The sequence below is a fragment of the Ptychodera flava genome, chromosome 20, assembly GCF_041260155.1.
Source record: "Ptychodera flava strain L36383 chromosome 20, AS_Pfla_20210202, whole genome shotgun sequence".
In the NCBI taxonomy this organism is placed as follows: Eukaryota; Metazoa; Hemichordata; class Enteropneusta; family Ptychoderidae; genus Ptychodera; species Ptychodera flava.
Window position 1 is genome coordinate 20,553,698 of NC_091947.1, and position 19,513 is coordinate 20,573,210.

At 38.4% G+C, this 19,513-nt stretch overlaps 3 protein-coding genes across 8 annotated transcripts in view; 1 reads left to right on the plus strand and 2 right to left on the minus strand.

The window, feature by feature from the left end:
- Positions 1-2,506: 2,506 nt before the first annotated feature.
- On the minus strand, positions 2,507-3,444 carry LOC139120790 (HIG1 domain family member 2A, mitochondrial-like). Its single transcript, XM_070685339.1, has 2 exons — positions 3,264-3,444; positions 2,507-2,679 (listed from the first exon to the last, which is right to left on the minus strand). The coding sequence occupies exons 1-2, from the start codon at positions 3,442-3,444 to the stop codon at positions 2,507-2,509; spliced, it is 354 nt and encodes a 117-aa protein (XP_070541440.1).
- A 199-nt stretch (positions 3,445-3,643) lies between these two features.
- On the plus strand, positions 3,644-13,228 carry LOC139120281 (nucleolar protein 16-like). Its single transcript, XM_070684565.1, has 5 exons — positions 3,644-3,803; positions 8,769-8,877; positions 9,878-9,950; positions 11,067-11,173; positions 12,774-13,228. The coding sequence occupies exons 1-5, from the start codon at positions 3,706-3,708 to the stop codon at positions 12,924-12,926; spliced, it is 540 nt and encodes a 179-aa protein (XP_070540666.1). The 5' UTR covers positions 3,644-3,705; the 3' UTR covers positions 12,927-13,228.
- A 2,771-nt stretch (positions 13,229-15,999) lies between these two features.
- The window catches only part of LOC139120282 (sperm microtubule associated protein 2-like), a 35,717-nt gene continuing 32,203 nt past the window's right edge, over positions 16,000-19,513 (minus strand). For all 6 annotated transcript variants that reach the window (XM_070684571.1, XM_070684568.1, XM_070684570.1 and 3 more), the window contains 2 exons: positions 19,385-19,498; positions 16,000-17,367 (listed from right to left, as the gene is read on the minus strand). In XM_070684571.1, coding sequence (XP_070540672.1) covers positions 17,077-17,367; positions 19,385-19,498 — 405 coding nt within the window. In that variant the 3' untranslated portion in view covers positions 16,000-17,076. The remainder of the gene's footprint in view (positions 17,368-19,384; positions 19,499-19,513) is intronic.

The window sequence follows — 19,513 nt, forward strand, 5'->3', positions numbered from 1 at the left end:
TCAACCATTTTTGGGGGCTCTTTTTAAAGCTCTTGGAGTAAGAAAAATTTAAATCTTAGTTTTTTGAGAATCGAAAATTTTATTTTTCCCCATAGAGTTACCATGAGGATGGTGGCCATTTTGAATTTAAAATATTGGAAAATGTTAGTTAATTTGTATCTCTGATTCTTATTCTTGATTTGGTAAGAGTATGGTTGGAAATGTCATTGAGGAAAGTTTGAGCAAACATTTAAAGTTCTTAAAATTTTGAAGCACGTAATAACTTGGCCTGATACCGGCATTGTCATATTACCACTTGCCAGGTGTATCATGGTGATCAAATTGGCTGTGTTCAGAGATACCAGTCACCATCAGTTTCACCTATCGCCCCCAAGTCTAGGTGAATAGGTATTTACAAAGAAAGCAACTAGGACAACTGTTTCTGTTTATTCACTTGATATATATTTAATTAAAATTACCAGGCAAACAAATTATTGGATATGATGTACTCTTGTTGATCGCAAACTCAGTGTTTCAAGCAAGATAAATAAAGAGTTCAGCACAGTGAACTAATGAAACTAGACAATCTTCAATTACATTTCTGGACTAATCCTTCGTAATCATGGTGAAATCTCTAAGTTTTAATGTAGGATAATGGTATTGACATCACTGACCATAGAGATCAGACATCGAAATTCCTGAAAGGAAGTATTGTCAAACCCAATATCTTTTAAAATTTTGCTAACAGATTTTCTGCAATTTTATGCCTCTGTGTTTTGCTTTGAAGTCATTAATACATTCAAAAATTTTGTACTGGTAATATTTTCAAGCCATGATAACTCAAAATGGCTGCCTTGCTTTCACAAATTGTGACCTTGGCTGAAACTTGTGTTTTTCACTCCCTGCATTACCTCTGAGATGAATTTTTCTTTCAGCAAATACAGAATAATTCATCGCTTTCCATAAACGTTCAAGCAGGAAAATAAATGCATTACGGTATTAAAGATTGACAAAATGTTTGACACATTTTGAAATATCACCTATCACCACACCAATCTCCCTGTCATCTCAGCAGTTTCAATGAACCTTGGGTTGTGCAACCGGGTGTCTGGGTCTATGTACGATGGAAAATGGGTGAAAGATTCAACTGTACAGATGATGAGCTAGAAAAGGCTAGTTCATGAAGAATGCAGACTAAAAATATTTGTAATTGGTTCAAGTCTGGAGTCACTGAGACAAGATGGCTTTTTGTTTGCATAATTTCCACTGCTCTGCTTGTACAGGAGGAACAGAGCAGACTGCTTTGAGACATGCGATGAAACATTTCTGAACAAAAACTTGTACAAAGCTGACTTATTTCTCAGTGAATTGTCCATGAGGCACCACAATGAGACCTGCAAAGAATTGAAACATGACTCCTACACTGATTGGGCAATGTTGACAGATCTCTGTCCATTCAAAATGGTGTCTAGTTTTAATGATGATGGGTTTAACTGTATATCATTGATATTTATGACAGCAGATGCAGGAATGCTGCCGTATTACAGATAGAAAGTGATCAAGTTGTTAGTTAACTGTCAGGCATGGATATTTTTTTGATTTCATCATTGGTGGATTCTTCAAATACTTGTGATATGCCAAAGTACACATCTATTGAGACACAACAATCCTTGGGCTGACAGTTACCAGGCTCGGGAACCCATTCACATTTTAGCAGAGAGAGGACCTGAAATGGCAACATTTTTAGTTTGAATTCAACTTTGATGCATCATGGTTTGATTTTGACCCAGATACCGAGCCAGATACTGACTTTAAACAAGACTTCTTTTACAAAAATTCTTTTCGCTGCAACAATGCCTATTTACACGCATTATGATTTTATGAAATTGTGCTAAACCAAACAGTAGCTCAAATCTATATTAATACCACTTCACTTGAGAGATATGTAGAAAAAACAACAAAAGATTTACACACTGTAGACTTTACTTTCTACTTTTTTGAGGTGTGGGGTTGGGGAAGGTGTGGGAATAGCTGAATGTTAATGTTTTTCACGTCTTCATATAGATGCAAAGTCTCTAAGCTGGCCGGTTCTTCAGAATCTCTAATCAACACCCATATTTCCTTGGTGGCGCTTGTCAAGTCTGCATGCTTTCCAAATTCTGAGCTCCCCCACGGGATCTCACAACTGACTCAAATAATAGATACAATTTTAACCTCTGTCAAATAGAGGTCCTGTGTGTGTGTTTGAAACGTACATTCCTAATCATGTTGAGTAACCACAATGTTCCACTTGTTGGAGTTAGTTTTCTTAGCTCCTGTTTACTTTGTTGGTTGTTTTTGTTTTTTCTTTATGGACTTACAAAAGTTGCTTTTTTCATAGACAGTTGAAGCGAGACGGTCTATGCTTTTTCTTGTATATTTTCATGATTTCTTGTTTTTACACTAAATATTCTTTGTCTGTAAATCTAAGTCTCATTACAAATCTGGAAGAAAGTAGCACACAGTCCGTCTGTTTGATGGATGGCTTTCATTTTTTGCTGCTTCCCTTGGTAGCGGTCACCACGATTCCCATTATGAGAGCCATAACTGTGAATCCCTGTGCTCCTATTCTCATTCTCATCATGGTCTGCGACTTTCTGCGGTCACCTCGTCGGAACTGTGCAAGGCCCATTGACAGAACCACTGCTGTTGTGATCATACCTGAAAGGCAATAAAAGGCAACGGAAATTTCTGATGATTCTTTATAAATGCACAATTTTGTGCATGATGCCAGAGGCTAATATTTGCAAATCAAATCTTAGGAAATGGACGTCCATGGTCAAAGTGAGTTAGAATACTGTATCTGGATGTTTCAATGGCATCAGACTGACATTTATGAGTAATAAATACTGTCATTGAGCATGACGCTATACGGTAATACCAGGACGCTATTACCAGAGTTGAGACCTTTGCCTCTGTGCATTATTGGCCGTGGTTCCAATATTGCAGGGCGCCCTCCGCGTGTATCACGGTATGCACTGAATAGCTGCACACATTTTTTGCACTTGAGCACTGTATATGGGACAGATAAAATGCAAACAACTAAAACATCCAATCGTCAAAATGTCCTAACGCTGTGACAAAAATTCGAACGAAATGTGTCCGAGTTCAAGTTCGAATGGTTGAAAGTGCAGACTAAAAGCAGAGCAGAGTCTGGTAGACCGCTGTTGCGTAACATTGACAATGACAGTGACACGAACAAATGCACACGGGGTAAATGTATTGCGTACGACTTATGGTCTTACCGACAGGAACGAATGGGTTCTCTTTGAATTTCCTCATGAATTTCTCTTTGAAACCCTCTTGACGATACCTCTCCCATCCCGCGAGTTCAGCCGGTAGTTCATCTGGATTTACTGTTTCTATTGGCTGCGGTGAAGCAACTGAGGCCGAGGCTTTGCTTTCCTTCTTCGCATCCGACGCCATTTTTAAATTTTTAAAAATTTTTATATGTACAGAACACGATTCGAACCGTACCACCCGGTTTACATTGATGACCTGAGAGTATTTCCAAAACATGTAATTTGATTTCATGTATTTGAGTGCTCCATTCTACAAAATGATATACCTGACATCATCTTGAAAGCCATGATATTTTAAACAAGTTATCGAACAAACAGTTCAAAAACTCCAAAGTCGTGTCACTTTCAATACATGTGCTAGATATCGCGACAGCCAAACAGTAACATGCCGAGTACGAAATCATCGAAACGTAAAAAGTACCAGTACAATGTCGACAGAAGGAAATTATGGAAGAAATCAAGGAGAGTACCTGAAATAAAATGGTAAGTACATTTTGCAGGATTAATTCCAAAGTGGTGTCTGTATGATCGCTGTGCTGTGTACCTCTGGGACTCTTGTGGTGGCGTGATTCATGTGATTGAAAGATTCCCAATGCTCAGGCTTTGCGTACATCCTGTCATGTCGTGGATGGCCGTGTATAATGTCGAGAAGACACAGAGCTACATGTAAGTCGTGTGAGTCATAAACAACTTGGTACTTGCACCGAGTTTATATACGTGTCGTAGTTGAACCATAATTGGCTCCATGATCGGTTGACGTCGTAAGGGAGCGTTCAGTTTTTACGGCCGGAGGGGGGGGGGCGGGGGGGGGGGCGGCAAAATCTTGTCGCCGGTGTTGAAAAAAATATAGACCCCCCCTGCATTTTTATGAAAAAAAGATGACCCCCCCTTTGTCAGACGAAAAAATTGATGACCCCCCCTGAAAAATAACCAAAACCCATATGTCAAATTTACCCGCATGGTTTGGATTTGAACACTTTATTCGTGTAGCAGAGATGCCAGTGCACAAACTTCTCAGCCACATCCATTGAAACGTCTGTTAATTAGGACGACTGTAAGGCAATTTTTAACTTCATTTCCATAGACAACTCATGTCCATGGAAATTGTATAAAGTAAACTTTATTGGAGTGGTTCGCAAAAGGCAGCCCTCCAGTTAAGAGGGTCATGGGCCATTACGTACAGTCTGAAAGGAGCCTATGAAATTTGCATAAAAGTTTGTGTTAGAGAGCCTCGTTTTCGTTACGCTGACCGCCACTGCAGTGAGGGATAAAATACGGCGAAAGGGTGGTCTTTAAATATCGACGTGCAGCAAAACGTACAATAGCTAGAACTATAATTTTTGCTTTCAGTTGTAGCATACATACTAATGATCTGTTTTCCTTGGGTAAACTCACAAAAGTTGAGAAGATTTTATTTAAATCGCTACAAAGTGGGTGGCGAGGTCGACCCGCCAAATGCGGAAGTAAACTTCACCTTTTTCGTAAAACAGCTCGATAATGACCTTAGAGGTCTTAAGCCAAGCCGAAAATTTCAAAAACTATTCATTTAACTATTATCAACATTTGGTGAAATTTTCATGACCGTGCGACCATGGACATGTATTTGCGGCAGTGTTGAATGTTGGCATGCAGTTACCATATCGCTGTATACGTAGATCTCGAGGGTCTATGAGTATACGAACCCGGTCACGCTACGTACACTCACGCGTGTTTACCGCGACCAAACCACTTGTAGTTCACACGGCGCGGGTGTTACACGATTAATCTTTCATTTTTATCAAAGTTTACTCCTATAATCTCGGGTCACTGATGTTATATATAAATAAAGTATTAATTAATGTCACATTATGACCATCAATACTTAAATGTATTTTTTGCTAGTTACATGAGTTATAAAATGTACCAGTCTAGTTCGAGCACGCACGGTATGCTAGTAGGGATGGCAGCAACGCGCAGCTGTTTACCGGCTATCATTCTAGCCGCATCTATATTCACGTACTCGTGTGCGTGATACAGAGTAGCCGTATTTATCCACGGAGATTTTTGCAGTCGATGTGTGTTTTTTTTTTTCCATTTGCACTGTCCACGACTTTACCGAGAAGCCAGCCAGGCAGATTGTGTTGGCCAGTGAGGTAACACAAGCTTGCAGTCTTGCTTCCTCGTCACAATCATTGAAAACATAAACAGAACCGAAAAAATCTGCCAAGTTAGCCGGTGAGGACCGAGAAAGAGCTGAAAGAGTTTACGTGTACACTCACGCTGCGCTGTAGGTTGCCATGTTAATTTAACACATGAACGTCGCTGCATAGTCAACTTCAACGAGACTTATTTCAAAAACGGAGGCTTAAGCCACTGAGATTTTTTCAGATCGTATGGACCTACTCAAGATACGTCCCCTCCCTACTTCTCATGGAAATTTGACTTTGGATATGCTTTTGCGGCAGTGTTTAGTGAACGGCATTTTCGGTCGCTCGAAAACCATGAAAATAAGGCTAACGCAAAAACGAATCGATAAAACCCCATAAAAAATCATCGGCGAACACTAACTAAGAGTACAATTCAGCCGCTAACTGGAAACAGGACGGATGCTAAACGAAGGCTGAGATATCTGCGGATAAAATTCTGGCGAAAAATGCCATAACCGTCACTCACTGGCTAGAGGGCGCTGTTTCGAATTTGAACTAAATCCCTAATTATGCATGCAAATGAAGTACCCTCCTTTCAGACTGCGTAAAGTCAACTTTATTCTAGTGGGCCACCAAAGGTGGCACGCCGGTAAAGAGGGTCGATCATGGCTATTGCATAAAGTAGACTTTACTGGACAGGGCTGCTGAAGGCGCGCGGCCATTACCATTATTCAGTGCGTGATCCCAGGGGTCCCTCAAAATGTTTCTACTACAAGCCGCGGCTTCAATTGGGAATTTTACGGTAAGATTGCCGTGGGGTATTACATAAAGTCAATTTATTGTAGTGGGCCGCCGCAGGCAGCTCGCTGGTAAAGAGGGTCAATCATAGCCATTGCATGAAGTAAACCTAATTGGAGTGGGGCGCCAAAGGCATCTGCCCGTTAAGAGGGTCATGGTATACATAATGTATATTTATTGAAGTGGGCTGCCGAAGGCGGCCCGCCGGTAAAGGGGTCGATCATGGCCATGGCATAAAGTGAACTTTATTGTTGGTATTATGCTTTTGAAAATGTGGTGACCCCCCTTTCCTACCAGTGAAAAAGCGATGACCCCCTTTGCGGATTCCAAAAATTACGAATGACCCCCCCCCCCCCCCCCCCCCCCCCCCCCCCCCCCCCCCCCCCCCCCCCACCCCCCCCCCCCCCCCCCCCCCTCCCCCCCCCCCCCCCCCCCCCCCCCCCCCCCCCCCCCCCCCCCGCGGGCCGTAAAAAACTGAACTGGGTCCCTAAAGGACTAAATATGTCCCATAAGACACGGTTACCTACCGTGCACCAGAGAAGTAAAAAAGGTGGCAGTATGCTTGAAATAAGAAAAATATGGATAGCTGATTCTCTCATACTCTGGATGCATACTTATTCTGTTGTTGCCAGCATTTATGATATTAAAACGTAACAAAAGTCTGATTAGAACTCGTTGCACACAATGTTTTTGTGGCAAAGACAGACCATGGTTTATCTTGCAATATGGTACAATCATGGAGGTACAAAAAGATGGCAAATCTATATTTAAATAAAGGTGTTCACTGAGTGACTTTTAAACAGAGAAAATCTGAAAAGATAACAGAATGCAATAAAAATAAACTGTTGTCAGCGTAATATTCTGGATGTATTTTATTAGAAAAGAAACAAGCCTTTTTGACAATGCATTGGTAACCAAGAATAAAAATCGCATTCTTTCTTCATATTGATAAAAGAAGTCAAAATCAACCAGACGCCAGAGGGACAATGATGGCCATTGTCGTATGCTTATAAAAATAAAGTTCTTACGAGCAGTAAAAATTGTTGTGACATTGACTTGAAAACAAATTGATGACATACCAACTTCCTCCAACCTCCCCCCAAAATCACATGGCTCTTCCCTTATGCAGCCCACTCTCCAGTCTTCCCTGTTGTATTCTGTCACAGTGTGGTAGGGATCGAGACCACATCCCCAACACAGACTGAACTACATCATGGTTCAGGGAGACCTATATTTGGTAGATTTGGTTTTTGATTTTTTCTATCTTTTTAATCGTGTTGTTGTTGTTAATGGAGATATTAAAGTTCCATTAGCTGTATCTTCTGGCGACTTCTCCGTTAGTTTTGATTGAAATGATCACTGGCTCATGTTGAATAGCCTGTCAAATAACAGAGAATCGCATATTATTCGGAAACATTACGTGCCCTACAACTAAATAACATGTGATTTTACAACGAAAATTTCATTTTTGTCCGGACAGAAATACAAACTCTGTTGACACGCGGATTGCAACGTAGGCATTCTTCTGCACCTGGGCGAGCCATTTACAGCAATTTCAAAATAAACATTTATTACTTATGCCCGGTACTTACGTCGTAGTCCATTGTCTGAGCACGTTGCGTAGCCAGATGTCTGGCAATCCACGACGCAATGTTGTTTTGATCCCGCAATACACGTGAACTTGTACAACTCGCGTGATCGCGGCCTCACCATATCTGGGTTCTCCCCAGCACGCTGAGCATGCCAGACGTCAACAAACGAGCTCGGAAGGGCAACACGTTTTGAACAAAAATTAGCAGTTTTATGTGGGCAATATAACACACTAATCATGTTTGTTTCTTCGTAAAACAACATTTTGCAACAAATATGAGCCTCCAACATGGAATTTTCCGAGGTAAAAAATGGTCAAAAGTTACAAATAATGGCGATATTAACAAGGAGTCAAATTTGGAGCAATCTATTCATATGTTTAAGTTATTGACTATACAATAGAATATATTTTTTAAAAAAGAGTATGCAAATTATGTATTTTTATGTAAATTGGTCATTCCTCTGTTTTTCCAAGCAGTTGAACACACTGGGTCTGCTATCAGGAGTTTATAGACTATTACGCAAAAGAAACGATAATTATGATTTAAGCATAAGACAATCACCTGTTGATATCTCTGTCCGGTTGATTTTGACTCCGTGTTAATATCTCCATAAACAACAACACAATTAAAAAGAAAGAAAAATCAAAATCCAAACCCACCTAATACAGTTGTACACTGGACCCTAGCAGTGGTGACGCAAAGTCAAGGTCCATGCTACTCTGTACATGTAAGCGCTGATGAAACATTACATGAATGACACACAGCATGGTGTTGATGTACGGAGACAGCATGACCAATATTCTTCTTGACAACACAATACAAATGGCTGTCTTCTGTCTACGACGACAGCTACATCTGAATTCCTGTTCATTCTGAAATATGAACATGAAGAATCATGCAACCTGAACCATGTATTTGTTGTGCCTGCTCAGTCCACAGATCAAGAATGCCTGGGATGGAAGAAAGTCCATGAAAAGGAATCTGGCTGCGATGGGACTTGCTGTAGATCCAAATAAAGCCATACCAATTCCAAAACCAAAGGTAGGTCATGACTTCAAGATCCTTGAGTACTCTCTAAATGTTTGGTTTAAATTTCTTGAGTGCTACTGTATTGTGATGTCATCTACATAACCAATACACATGTAGATGCACTGTAGTTGATACTGTGGGCGCACTGTTATTTACATAAAGTTCTTTGCATCTGTAATAGCAAGTAAGAAATGGTCAAGAGACACACATTATATGTCATCATGATCTTTCACCCTTTCACCCCATGTCCCTCTCAAAAGGTCAAAGTTTACCATAGATTGGTTCAAATCACGGTGTGAAAGGGTTAAGGTAGTACCAACCTCAAAAATAAAAGATTTAAACTTTGCTCAAACTTTCCTCAATGAAACTTTCAATCATCCTCTTACCAAATCAAGAATAAAAATCAGGGATCACCCTGCAAAGTTTGGTACTATAGAAACAAATTACCTAACAGTTTTTGACTTGCCGGTATTTGAAATTCAAAATGGCCACCATCCCTGTACTAACTCTATGAGGAAAAACTATAGTTTCTATTTCTAAATACTAAGACAGTGAAAGTTTTTTTACTCCAAGGGCTTTGAAATAAGCTTACACAAGTGATAGATCAGAAAAGAATTTTTAAAATATGAGAGTATGAATATCTGTCTCCGAGGCTTATTCTACCTTTTTTGTCATTTCCAACTACCAGTTCAAACAAGAGAATAAAAGCCAACAAAACAGACTGAAACAAAGTGTGCCTTCTGTGCATGATGGATAAATGTATGGACGGAAGGAGGGCGGGAGTGACACAGGGAGGGAAGGATGGACAGAGAGACAAGAAGGGAATTGACAACCTTGTTAATTTTAATGAATGATGTTCCAAGGCATGAGTTCAAAGTTTGATAAACTTGGTAAGCTGTCATCATGCGAACAGAAACAAGTGCTAGTGATTTAGATAGAATACACTCTGCCACCACTGTTGACATGTGTGAAATGCAATTTTTCACCTATGTACGATTTCTTCAATTATCAGGGACCGTTCAGCTTTGAAAAAACGGAAGTTGAAGCAGTACCAAAGGAGCCACCAAACAAACATGTTGTAGAAGGTAAGCAGCTTGCTACTTATTTTGTATTAAAGGTATTTGGTCACCTGGTGTTTTAACAGCCAATCACAGATTTTACGCAGGTGGCTGCTTTTTGAAAAGGGCGCCCCACATGACAAGCCATGGCATACTTCGCAGCGTCGTCTGCATGAGCTTTCACGAATCAAATATGGAGGACTGACAGCTGCAGGTGGTGTGGGGTTATTATGCTAAGCCCCACCCCTTTACCATATATGGCATATGCAAATTTACAGTGACCATGTACCTTTAATGGGTACTGACAGGGTCAGTGAGACAGAGTCCACGTATCACCATTTATGTAAACGTGTTATGGAGGCATCACGGCTAAATGGGTAGGATACTCATTCATGATCAAAGCATTGTGGGTGTAGCCATAGTGGTGATGGTGAACTTGAGATCCCAGCATAGTGTTGTACCTTTGAGCAAGGCACTTCACTCATCATCTGGTTTGTGGGCTTCTTGCCTGGCCTGTTGGATGATGGTATAAATAAATGTATATGTATTTATCCATCGCTAAATGTAGTCTGCCTTGTCTATATGTACAGTATATGTATGTATGTATCAATCTATGTATGTATGTATGTATGTATGTATGTATGTATGTATGTATGTATGTATGTATGTACTCTTGGACCTGTGTGTTTGTGTGTTATATATGTGGATGGACAGATATACATACACACAAGAAGGCAGCAAGTTGCCCCTTTGTAAAAGACTGTAGACACATCCAATTTCCCACCACAGACTATATTAGTGTAGAGGTTATAGTGGACAAAGACTTCACAACAATGCTGTAGACACAGAACAATATAAATTGTTAAAAAATTTTGGTATGTGCAGGGCAGGTTGACAGGGCCTAGAATTTGTGCTTTATCAGGTCCATTATTTTCAGTCTTGCCATCTGGGGTAATGGAGTTGAAAAATGTGCCAGTGTTTTACTTGTCATATACAACCTGTACAACTTGTCTTTTTTCGTCAACTTTTTTTTTCAATACCAGCAGTGAGTTCTCCAGCTCTCTTTCCATTGAAAACAGGACTGTTGCATTAAAAAACAAATTCTCAAGCGTAATATTTGTATTTCTGATCTTCTGTCCATAGAGCTTGAAGAAGAAGCCAGTTTGCCGGAGAAAAAGACACTAAAATTATCCAGGCCTGAAGTCTCATATTGTACCTACATGATGGAAAAGTATGGGGAAGACTATAAGGTAAACATCTTCTTTATTTCTCATAACCTAAAGGTATTGTGGTTACTAATAATTTGTAAAAATGGTTGTGAAGTTGTTTCAAGTCCCAAAAACGGGACAATTTCTATTAATTTGTTTCCCCAAAATTTCAAGAGTTGTTGGCTTTGAGGCTGGTGATAAACATTTGACATCCTATAGGGTTTTCTCTCGACTGCTCGATTAATGCAAATTGCGCAATTCGAGCCGTTGTCTGCCCTTAAAGACTTACTGACAGCATGGAAATCAACGAAACACAGCAAGCAAAGATGTTCACATATACTGATATATAAGGATGACCCAAGCGCATAGTGTAGCGAACCGTGTGGATCAATGATGGAATTTGGAAAAATTCAAGCTTTAGCATGTGTAGGCACGTGTATAGCAATGCAATACAATAGTTTGTTGGGCGCACAGAGATCGGTGCATATTTTCAGGATTTAAGCCCCCAAATCCGGACCAAATCATGTCCAAGGGAACAAATATGTCAAATCCAGAGTTGGGAAAACTTGTGGGTGACAGAAGATAGAGACAAGCCGAGCACATCACAAGCTGACAAACAGATGTTGATATTAGTACGGGTGCTGTATGTGACATAGACGACACAACTGAAATGGATGACGATCGTTATGATATTGAGGAAGCACTTCCTAGGAAGGCAAAATCAACATCAAAGTTAATTACCCCCCAAAATGTCAAGTCTGCCCCCTTATTTTGATGAATGGGGCAGAAAGTGCCCCTTTCAATGAACAGCAGAGAAAACACAGCATCCTGTGGAGTGTCATGTGGCAGTGTTTGGATAATGCATGAATGAATATGTGGAGTGGAAGCGTTGAGCTATAGTGAAGACCATGATGTACTACACAACTTAGTTTTGTCTGTGAAATCATCTGTTGATAGTGTAGTGGTGAAGAATGAGTTCATTTACCTCTTTTTTGGAAATGTTAATTAAATGAAATATTGATTGCAGATATATCCACCAACAATGTTAAATATTTTGTCTGTATAACTGTAAATAAGTCAAGCAAACAGATGTTGTACCAATGAATGAGACGAAACATAAAGTTTGAAAGATTAACGAAAGACTGAGTTACCTTGCATCCCTTTTATACCTTGTCTTATCATTTACGAATCTTATTTGTTTTGTTTTGAAACCGTGTACTATTCCTGATGTGGTAAATCTGTGTAGCGCCCTCCTGAGACAGTACTTATTTTTTCTGTTGTTTGACATCGTGTAAAACCTACAGCATGAAAGACTTGCTACATGAGTGTGATTTGTATAATCTATTTGTAGGAAAGACTACTGTAGAGCAGACGGGAAAACAAGCAACAAGTACAATAGCAAACATATGTAGTCTATCACAAGTCTTTTGAGAAATTGATAGCTGAAAAAGGGCTTTGCGAGACAAAATCCTGACACTGATTTTGTAGTATGTGAATTTGAGCTATGGTGACTCATACCCTGCAAAACCGAAATGTCAGCCATGGCCTTGTAAGCAATACCATGTCAGTACCAAACTGTTGCTTTTAGAGTAATTGAAGGGTTTCATGAAAAGAATTGCTGTTGTTTGTGTCATCCCTGCAGGCAATGGCAATGGATGAGAGGAATTATTACCAGGACACTCCCAAACAAATCAGACAGAGAATAAACAAATTTAAAAGCCTCCCTGATCAGTACAACAAATACTTAGCGGAGAAAAACGCCGGGAAGACGACAGATACCATGGACACTGCGTGATATTCTGGCACAAAAATGCTGGTACGGCAACAGATTTTTATGGACACTTCGTGATATGCAATGAAGACAGTGAAGATATACTCTCACAATTTGCTTCAAACTAGTGCCATTTCATTCACAAGTCAGACAGAGGCGATTGTCGTGTTTTCATAGACAAAAATTACTTCAGCACCATCATGTACATACCAATGGCGCTTGTGACTGATGTCTCAAGGTCAAAGGTTATGAAGAATCCGTCAAGGTCTATATTACATATGCCTTAGAGGTCTATATAAAATAAAATAAAAATTCTTAACAAATTATCTTCATCTTGTGTTGTTGTTTCATGTGTACGGATGAAGTTCAGAGAGATCTTGTATTTGCTCTGATCTTGATTGTGAAGAATTGTCATTTATACCTGTACAACATTGCTAATGTGTAGTCACCAACGTTTTCAGTGGATACCAAAATTTGGTTTCTCTTCTCACAGCTGCAACAGTTGACTTTACTGCAGGCATTCTGTATGTGAACAGGGGATCTCTACTGTGGTACCGCGTCTAGTATCCCTTGCCTAGCAAAGATACAGGGGTAAAGATTGAGACAGGTATTTGGAAAGCACTTTGGATGAGATTTTCCTTCAAAATACTAACAGAATTCATTACTTTGAGCACTGACCTGACCCTATTGGTCAGTTACAACTGCCATAGCTTCGAAATAGGAAGGTGCCATGTAAAAGAAATTTTTTTACAGTTTTCTTTTACATTCTAAGCTGCTATCTGAGCATTTTATCATTTAACATTGAGTAATCGTAATGTGCTGATAATTGGACATGTTCAACAAGGATTGTCACTGTGCCATCTGCCACATCAGTTAAAAACAGTATCAGGCCAAGAAACGTACATGTACCGATATTCCCACATGCTTGGCATGTATGTCATAGTTGGTCAAGTCGGTGAACATGTTTACAGTATCTACTTGTTCAACTCTTGATGAAGTACAACATATGGGACATGCCGTTCCTCACTGGTTTTTTAACCATATTGACCTGATCATAATAAATGAACTTTGCAGGGTTAATGTTGCTGTAACTTCTTACCAGCTTGAACTTGAATTTTATTGATCATCTTGTGTTGTCTATCCATGATATTTCCAAATATAGGAGAATTTCAAGCTAAAACCAGATATGAACTGAAAATGCTCACGTGTTTCATTATTATTGCAGTTATGTGTAAATTTGAACCATTGAAAGTATTATGATCAACATAATGAACAATATTCACCGCCGATTAACTCTAAAAGATCATGAAGTATACAAATACGTAATTAGCTAGAATAAAAATACCTTCTTTGACTGCTGTCATTGTACCACCACTTTATATAGCAAGTGTAATTACCTTTAGCCAAGTCCTTCAAGCCATATATGCCAAACTGTGAAAGCTCATTAGATATGCAAATTATAAATTAGCTGACATGAAAATGTGAAATGACTTTCAATATTGTTTCAACCTGGTATAATCATCAATGTACACAGCATGTTTTGCCAACTTTGATCAAGTAAATCCCAGTATATATCCCTAATTAGAAAAGATCATTGAAAATGCAAATTAGGAATTGGCTGAAGTAAAAATGCTTAATGATTTTCAATAATGTTGTATCATAGTATCTCCAATAAATGTAGCAAGTTTTGTCAACTTTGGTCAAGTCAATTCAGATATATATCCCTAATTAGGAAAATTCATTTAATATGCAAATTAGGAATTGGCCGAAGAAAAATTGTCTTTTGACTTTCAATACTGTTATATCACAGTATCTTTGATGTATACAGCAAGTTTCAACCACTACAATCAAGTTAATTCTGATATATATTCCTAATTAGGAAGGTTCATTAAATATGCAAATTCGGAATTGGCTGAAGTAAAACTGCTAAATGACTTTAAATAATGTTGTATCATAGTATCTTTAATGTATATAGCAAGTTTCATCAATTTTGGTCCACTCACTTCAGATATATATCCCTAATTAGCAAAGTTCATTAAATATGTAAATTAGAGATTAGCTGAAGTAAAAATGTTTTATGATTTTCAATAATGTTGTATCATAATATCTCCAATACATGTAGCAAGTTTTGTCAACTTTGATCAAGTCAATTCAAATATATATCCCTAATTAGGAAAGTTCATTAAATATGCAAATTAGGAATTGGCTGAAGAGAAAATGATAAATGACTTTCAGTAATATTGTATCATAGTATCTTCAATACATGTAGCAAGTTTGGTCAATTTTGATCGTGTCAACTCAGATATATATCCCTAATTAGGAAAGTTCATTAAATATGCAAATTAGCAACTATCTTTCATGTCACCCCTTAATGATTTCCACTGCTGATATATCTTGGTGTGATCAACATTTGTAGCAAATCTCATCAAATTGTGTGCAGTTGTTTTTAATGTATATCCGTTTTTTCTAAAATCATTAATTATGCAAATGAGCAAAAAGTATGCAAGCCACACCCACCAAAAACTAATCAGTTCTTGCCATTTGCTAACTGAATCTATGTACCAGATTTGATTGTGATCTGATCAGCCGTTTTTGAGATATCGGACCGACAGACAGACAGACAGACAGACGGACGGACGGACGGACGGACAGACAGACAGACAGACATCGCTGCGACATATGCTCACGTCTGTGAACACGTGAGCAAAAAACTAGCAGTTAGTGTAATTTCAATTCAAAAGTAACTTCAGTATTCAAGAGTATTTATGCTCTTTGAAAATTGACTTGGCAATTCAAATGGAAATTGTGAAAGGTTTGATAATAACTGCATCAAAACGCAGTTACATTTTCAACTAAATTTAACCTGGAAATTGTGAGTTCTAACCCTTTGGGTGCAAGCAGGCAAAATATCTTGTGCTCACTGCAGCTGTAGTTGAACTTTTAATCTTTACAAACTTTTGGAATTATCATCGACCAAAGTATACTTTTCTATGATGCAATCGCAAGTGATGGCAATTGTAGCCATGACAACAGATCACTGTGAATTCACCAATTCAACCACAGAGTAGGACAAAAACAATGGGGCACACAAATCGCATTTATATTCAAAAAATTAATTTTATTGTGTTGCGTTTTCTCCAACATGTCTGCAAATACCTGCAAAGAAAACCAATTCTCCATGCTCAACCAAGTGAAAGAAAAAATAATTATGTGTAATGTAATTTCAGGATGCCACAATTCACAAGAAACATGATGAACACTCCAAAATAAAAAATCATTACAAAGAAAAATATTTCAAAATCATACCTTGGGCAGCTTATATAGAAATGGCTGTACACACCTGTGAAACGTTACACAATAAAATCTGAGATCGAAATTGCGTTTGGTAAATTCAAAAATACACACTGAGTGAATCAACACAATTCCTTCGTAAATACACAAACACAATACTATTTGCAGACAGAATCATTAAATACTATGTGTGTTGTAATGCTGATAGATTTCTTTGGTCGCATAGAAACAAAAAACAAAAAAAACTATACACAATAGTTCAAATTGCATGTGAATACAGTAAAAAATGTAATAAACATGGACGGACTTCACCAACCCACAGAGGTGCATCTGTGATTGAAAAAATAATAATACTGTGAAAGATACGATTAAAATGTTATCACAACACAAGCTCAGTTTGAAAAAGTACAAGAATTGTAGAAACCTGCCAAAAAAGGCCAAAACACTTTCATAAAATTTATATGTATTTATTTTTAGGATAATACAACCATTTACAGTGAAATTTTGTTGACGATTTTGTGAAACATGTCCACACAACTTCCATGTGTCGATAGCCTTTTGCCGAATGAGTTTCTGCCCCACAAGAGGCCGCTTCATCATGTCTAAACATTCAGAAAAATTACAGCTGATCGTGAAGTATTTCTTCTGTTTTATTCGTTTTCATAACAAAGAAAGTTCAAATCTGCACAAGCATGTGTGAGAAGACAGGTCAAAGGTCATAAGAAAATGGACGGATTCTCAAAAGTGGACGGACAGCGAATGTTGCAGAACACGGTGGTTGTGTAAATAATAAATGTTTTGCATATGTTGATACAGAACATTTTTGGTCAAACAAAAAGTCTTTTTTAATAAAATGTCATTTTTCGCTGATGTAGCCGTGTCTTTAACGCTGAATGGGCTGTGCTAATTCTTCTATCCTTGGCGGACATCTAGCCTTCTTGGCTGCCTCGCTGACGATAAACGCATCGGGGTTGAATTGCACATGATCCATGGTCGCGCGAATAATTGGACGGGACAGCTCGTCGGTTCTTGGAGTGGCCATAGCCTTTCTCGCTGCCTTACTCACTGGCCACTGTATGGTGCGAGCTGGAAGGTATCCATCCGATACGCTTTTTGTCTTCGCCAGTTCCATTTGACGAGGTGTTGCTGTGGCGTGCCGTGCACTCTTCGAAACCTTGGAAGTGAGAAGTTGAACAGCTAGAGTTATGTACGGGTAAAGTGAGTCAAGAATTCAAAATATGCTACTGTAAAACTTCTTTATTTAACTTATTTTAAATGACTGGCCAGTAGCTGTAACTTCTGATGATTTTGTTTCACTATTTCTACTTTTGATATCAACAACAGTATCTTGTCTACTCCCCAAAGCATGTTGCGATACACAGTATTCAGCTTGTAACCTGTAGCCTGTACATGTGTGTAGACTGCTTTGTTATTGTTGACAAGTGAATTCTGGTCTGGACTAGAATTTAAATGTAAACAATAACAGTGCAATTTACACAAACTGATGACCCTTTGTTGACAAGCTAAATAGTACTTCAACATGTTTTGTGGAGTAGAACAAGAACTTGTGAAAAAAAAAAAATTACAGCTACTTGCCCTTTGATAGAGAAACATGTTTCCACCCATCATATATATATATATATATATATATATATATATATATATATATATATATATATATATATATATATATATATATACACACACACACACACACACACACATACATAGTTTTTCAAAGTCGAAAATTTTATTTTACTCCATAACAAGGGAATGCAGGCCATTTGAATTTCAAATACGGTAAATTTTTAGTAAGTTAAAACTTTGAACGGTGACCCCTGATTTTTAGTCTTGATTCGGTAAGTGAATGGTTGAAAGTTTCACTGAGGAAAGTTTGAGCAAAAGGTTTATGTCTTTCACTTTTGAGGCGTGTACTGCCTAAACTCAAGTCCTAGTATTGAAAAACGTTTTCTAACATAAAGATGCTTATTTAACATAGACTCTGGAATGACATCGTATGGTCAAACACGTGCATGTAAAAGAAATTTGTAAAATTATGTGTCAATAATAAATATATCGCAACTATCAAGGCAAACTGAGATTATCTAAATTTTTTGTTGAATTGTAACAATTCATGATAAGCTTTTGCAAGACAGACTTCTATATTTGTTAGCATTCCACAATCACAAACTTACAAAGAGAGGAGAAAGTTCTACAGGGCACAGGAAATCATTCCAAATCCAATTTGTCAATTATGTGATTGGAATCACCGCAAATCTAATGTTTACACTTTCTGATCAGAAAGTTACAATGCATCTCAAGTTGTCCTTATAACTTTGGTTACTCTACGTCAGATGAAAGGGACAAAGTCGGCCATTTTTCATGAATTTTGTTTGATATGAGATACTACATTCTCACATTCCTGGCCGCTGGGAGTGCGGGATCGACAGTGTGGGAAAAATCGATCCCACACTCTCAGAAACCGTCCCACACTCTGCAGTAAATATAACACGAGCTGTGATTGGATGATAAACAGTCTGTTTGTTCCACGCGCAAAATGTTATCCAATGGCACGACGAGTAACACACAGACCAGAACTACAAAGTAAGCAGGTCAAAGTACAGTGGCAGACGACAGACTTGTCACCATTTTGGATAATGTTGTATATGTCCGATTTGAATTTAACGCATTTTGTGGTCATGTGAGAAAAAGAATCTCACACACCAAGGACCTGGGATCAGATTTCTCACACTCGTTGGGGATATTTTGTCTCACACGAGCCGCAGGTGAGTGTGAGACAAAATATCCCCAACTCGTGTGAGAAATCTGATCCCAGGTCCTTGGGGTTGTGAGATTCTATTATATATTGTTTGACATGTTGAAAGATACTGAATGAATGGGTGACCATGTATATATTCGACCCGATTTTAGACACGATACATGAAACCATCACGAAAATGAATAAATGGTCATGACCATTAATTTATTTCCGTGATGGTTTCAGTAACCGGGGTTGAATATATGCATGGTCACCCATTTATTCAGTATCTTTCGACATGCAAAAAAATATAAGTAGTATCTTGCATCAAACAAAATTCATGAAAAATGGCCGACTTTGTCCCTTTAAATGATGTTGTCTATATTTCTTCTTGACAGTGACAAAACTTTGAATTGACCCAAATTTGACTTACAGGCCACATAGAATCCCTGAAAGGTCCCTCGGGTCTGCTTTTTGGTCTTGATAGCATCTCTAGTCGTGGAGTCGCACTTGTAGACATAGCGGCTTTTGTTACCTTTGTTTCAATCTGCAGAAAAAATGA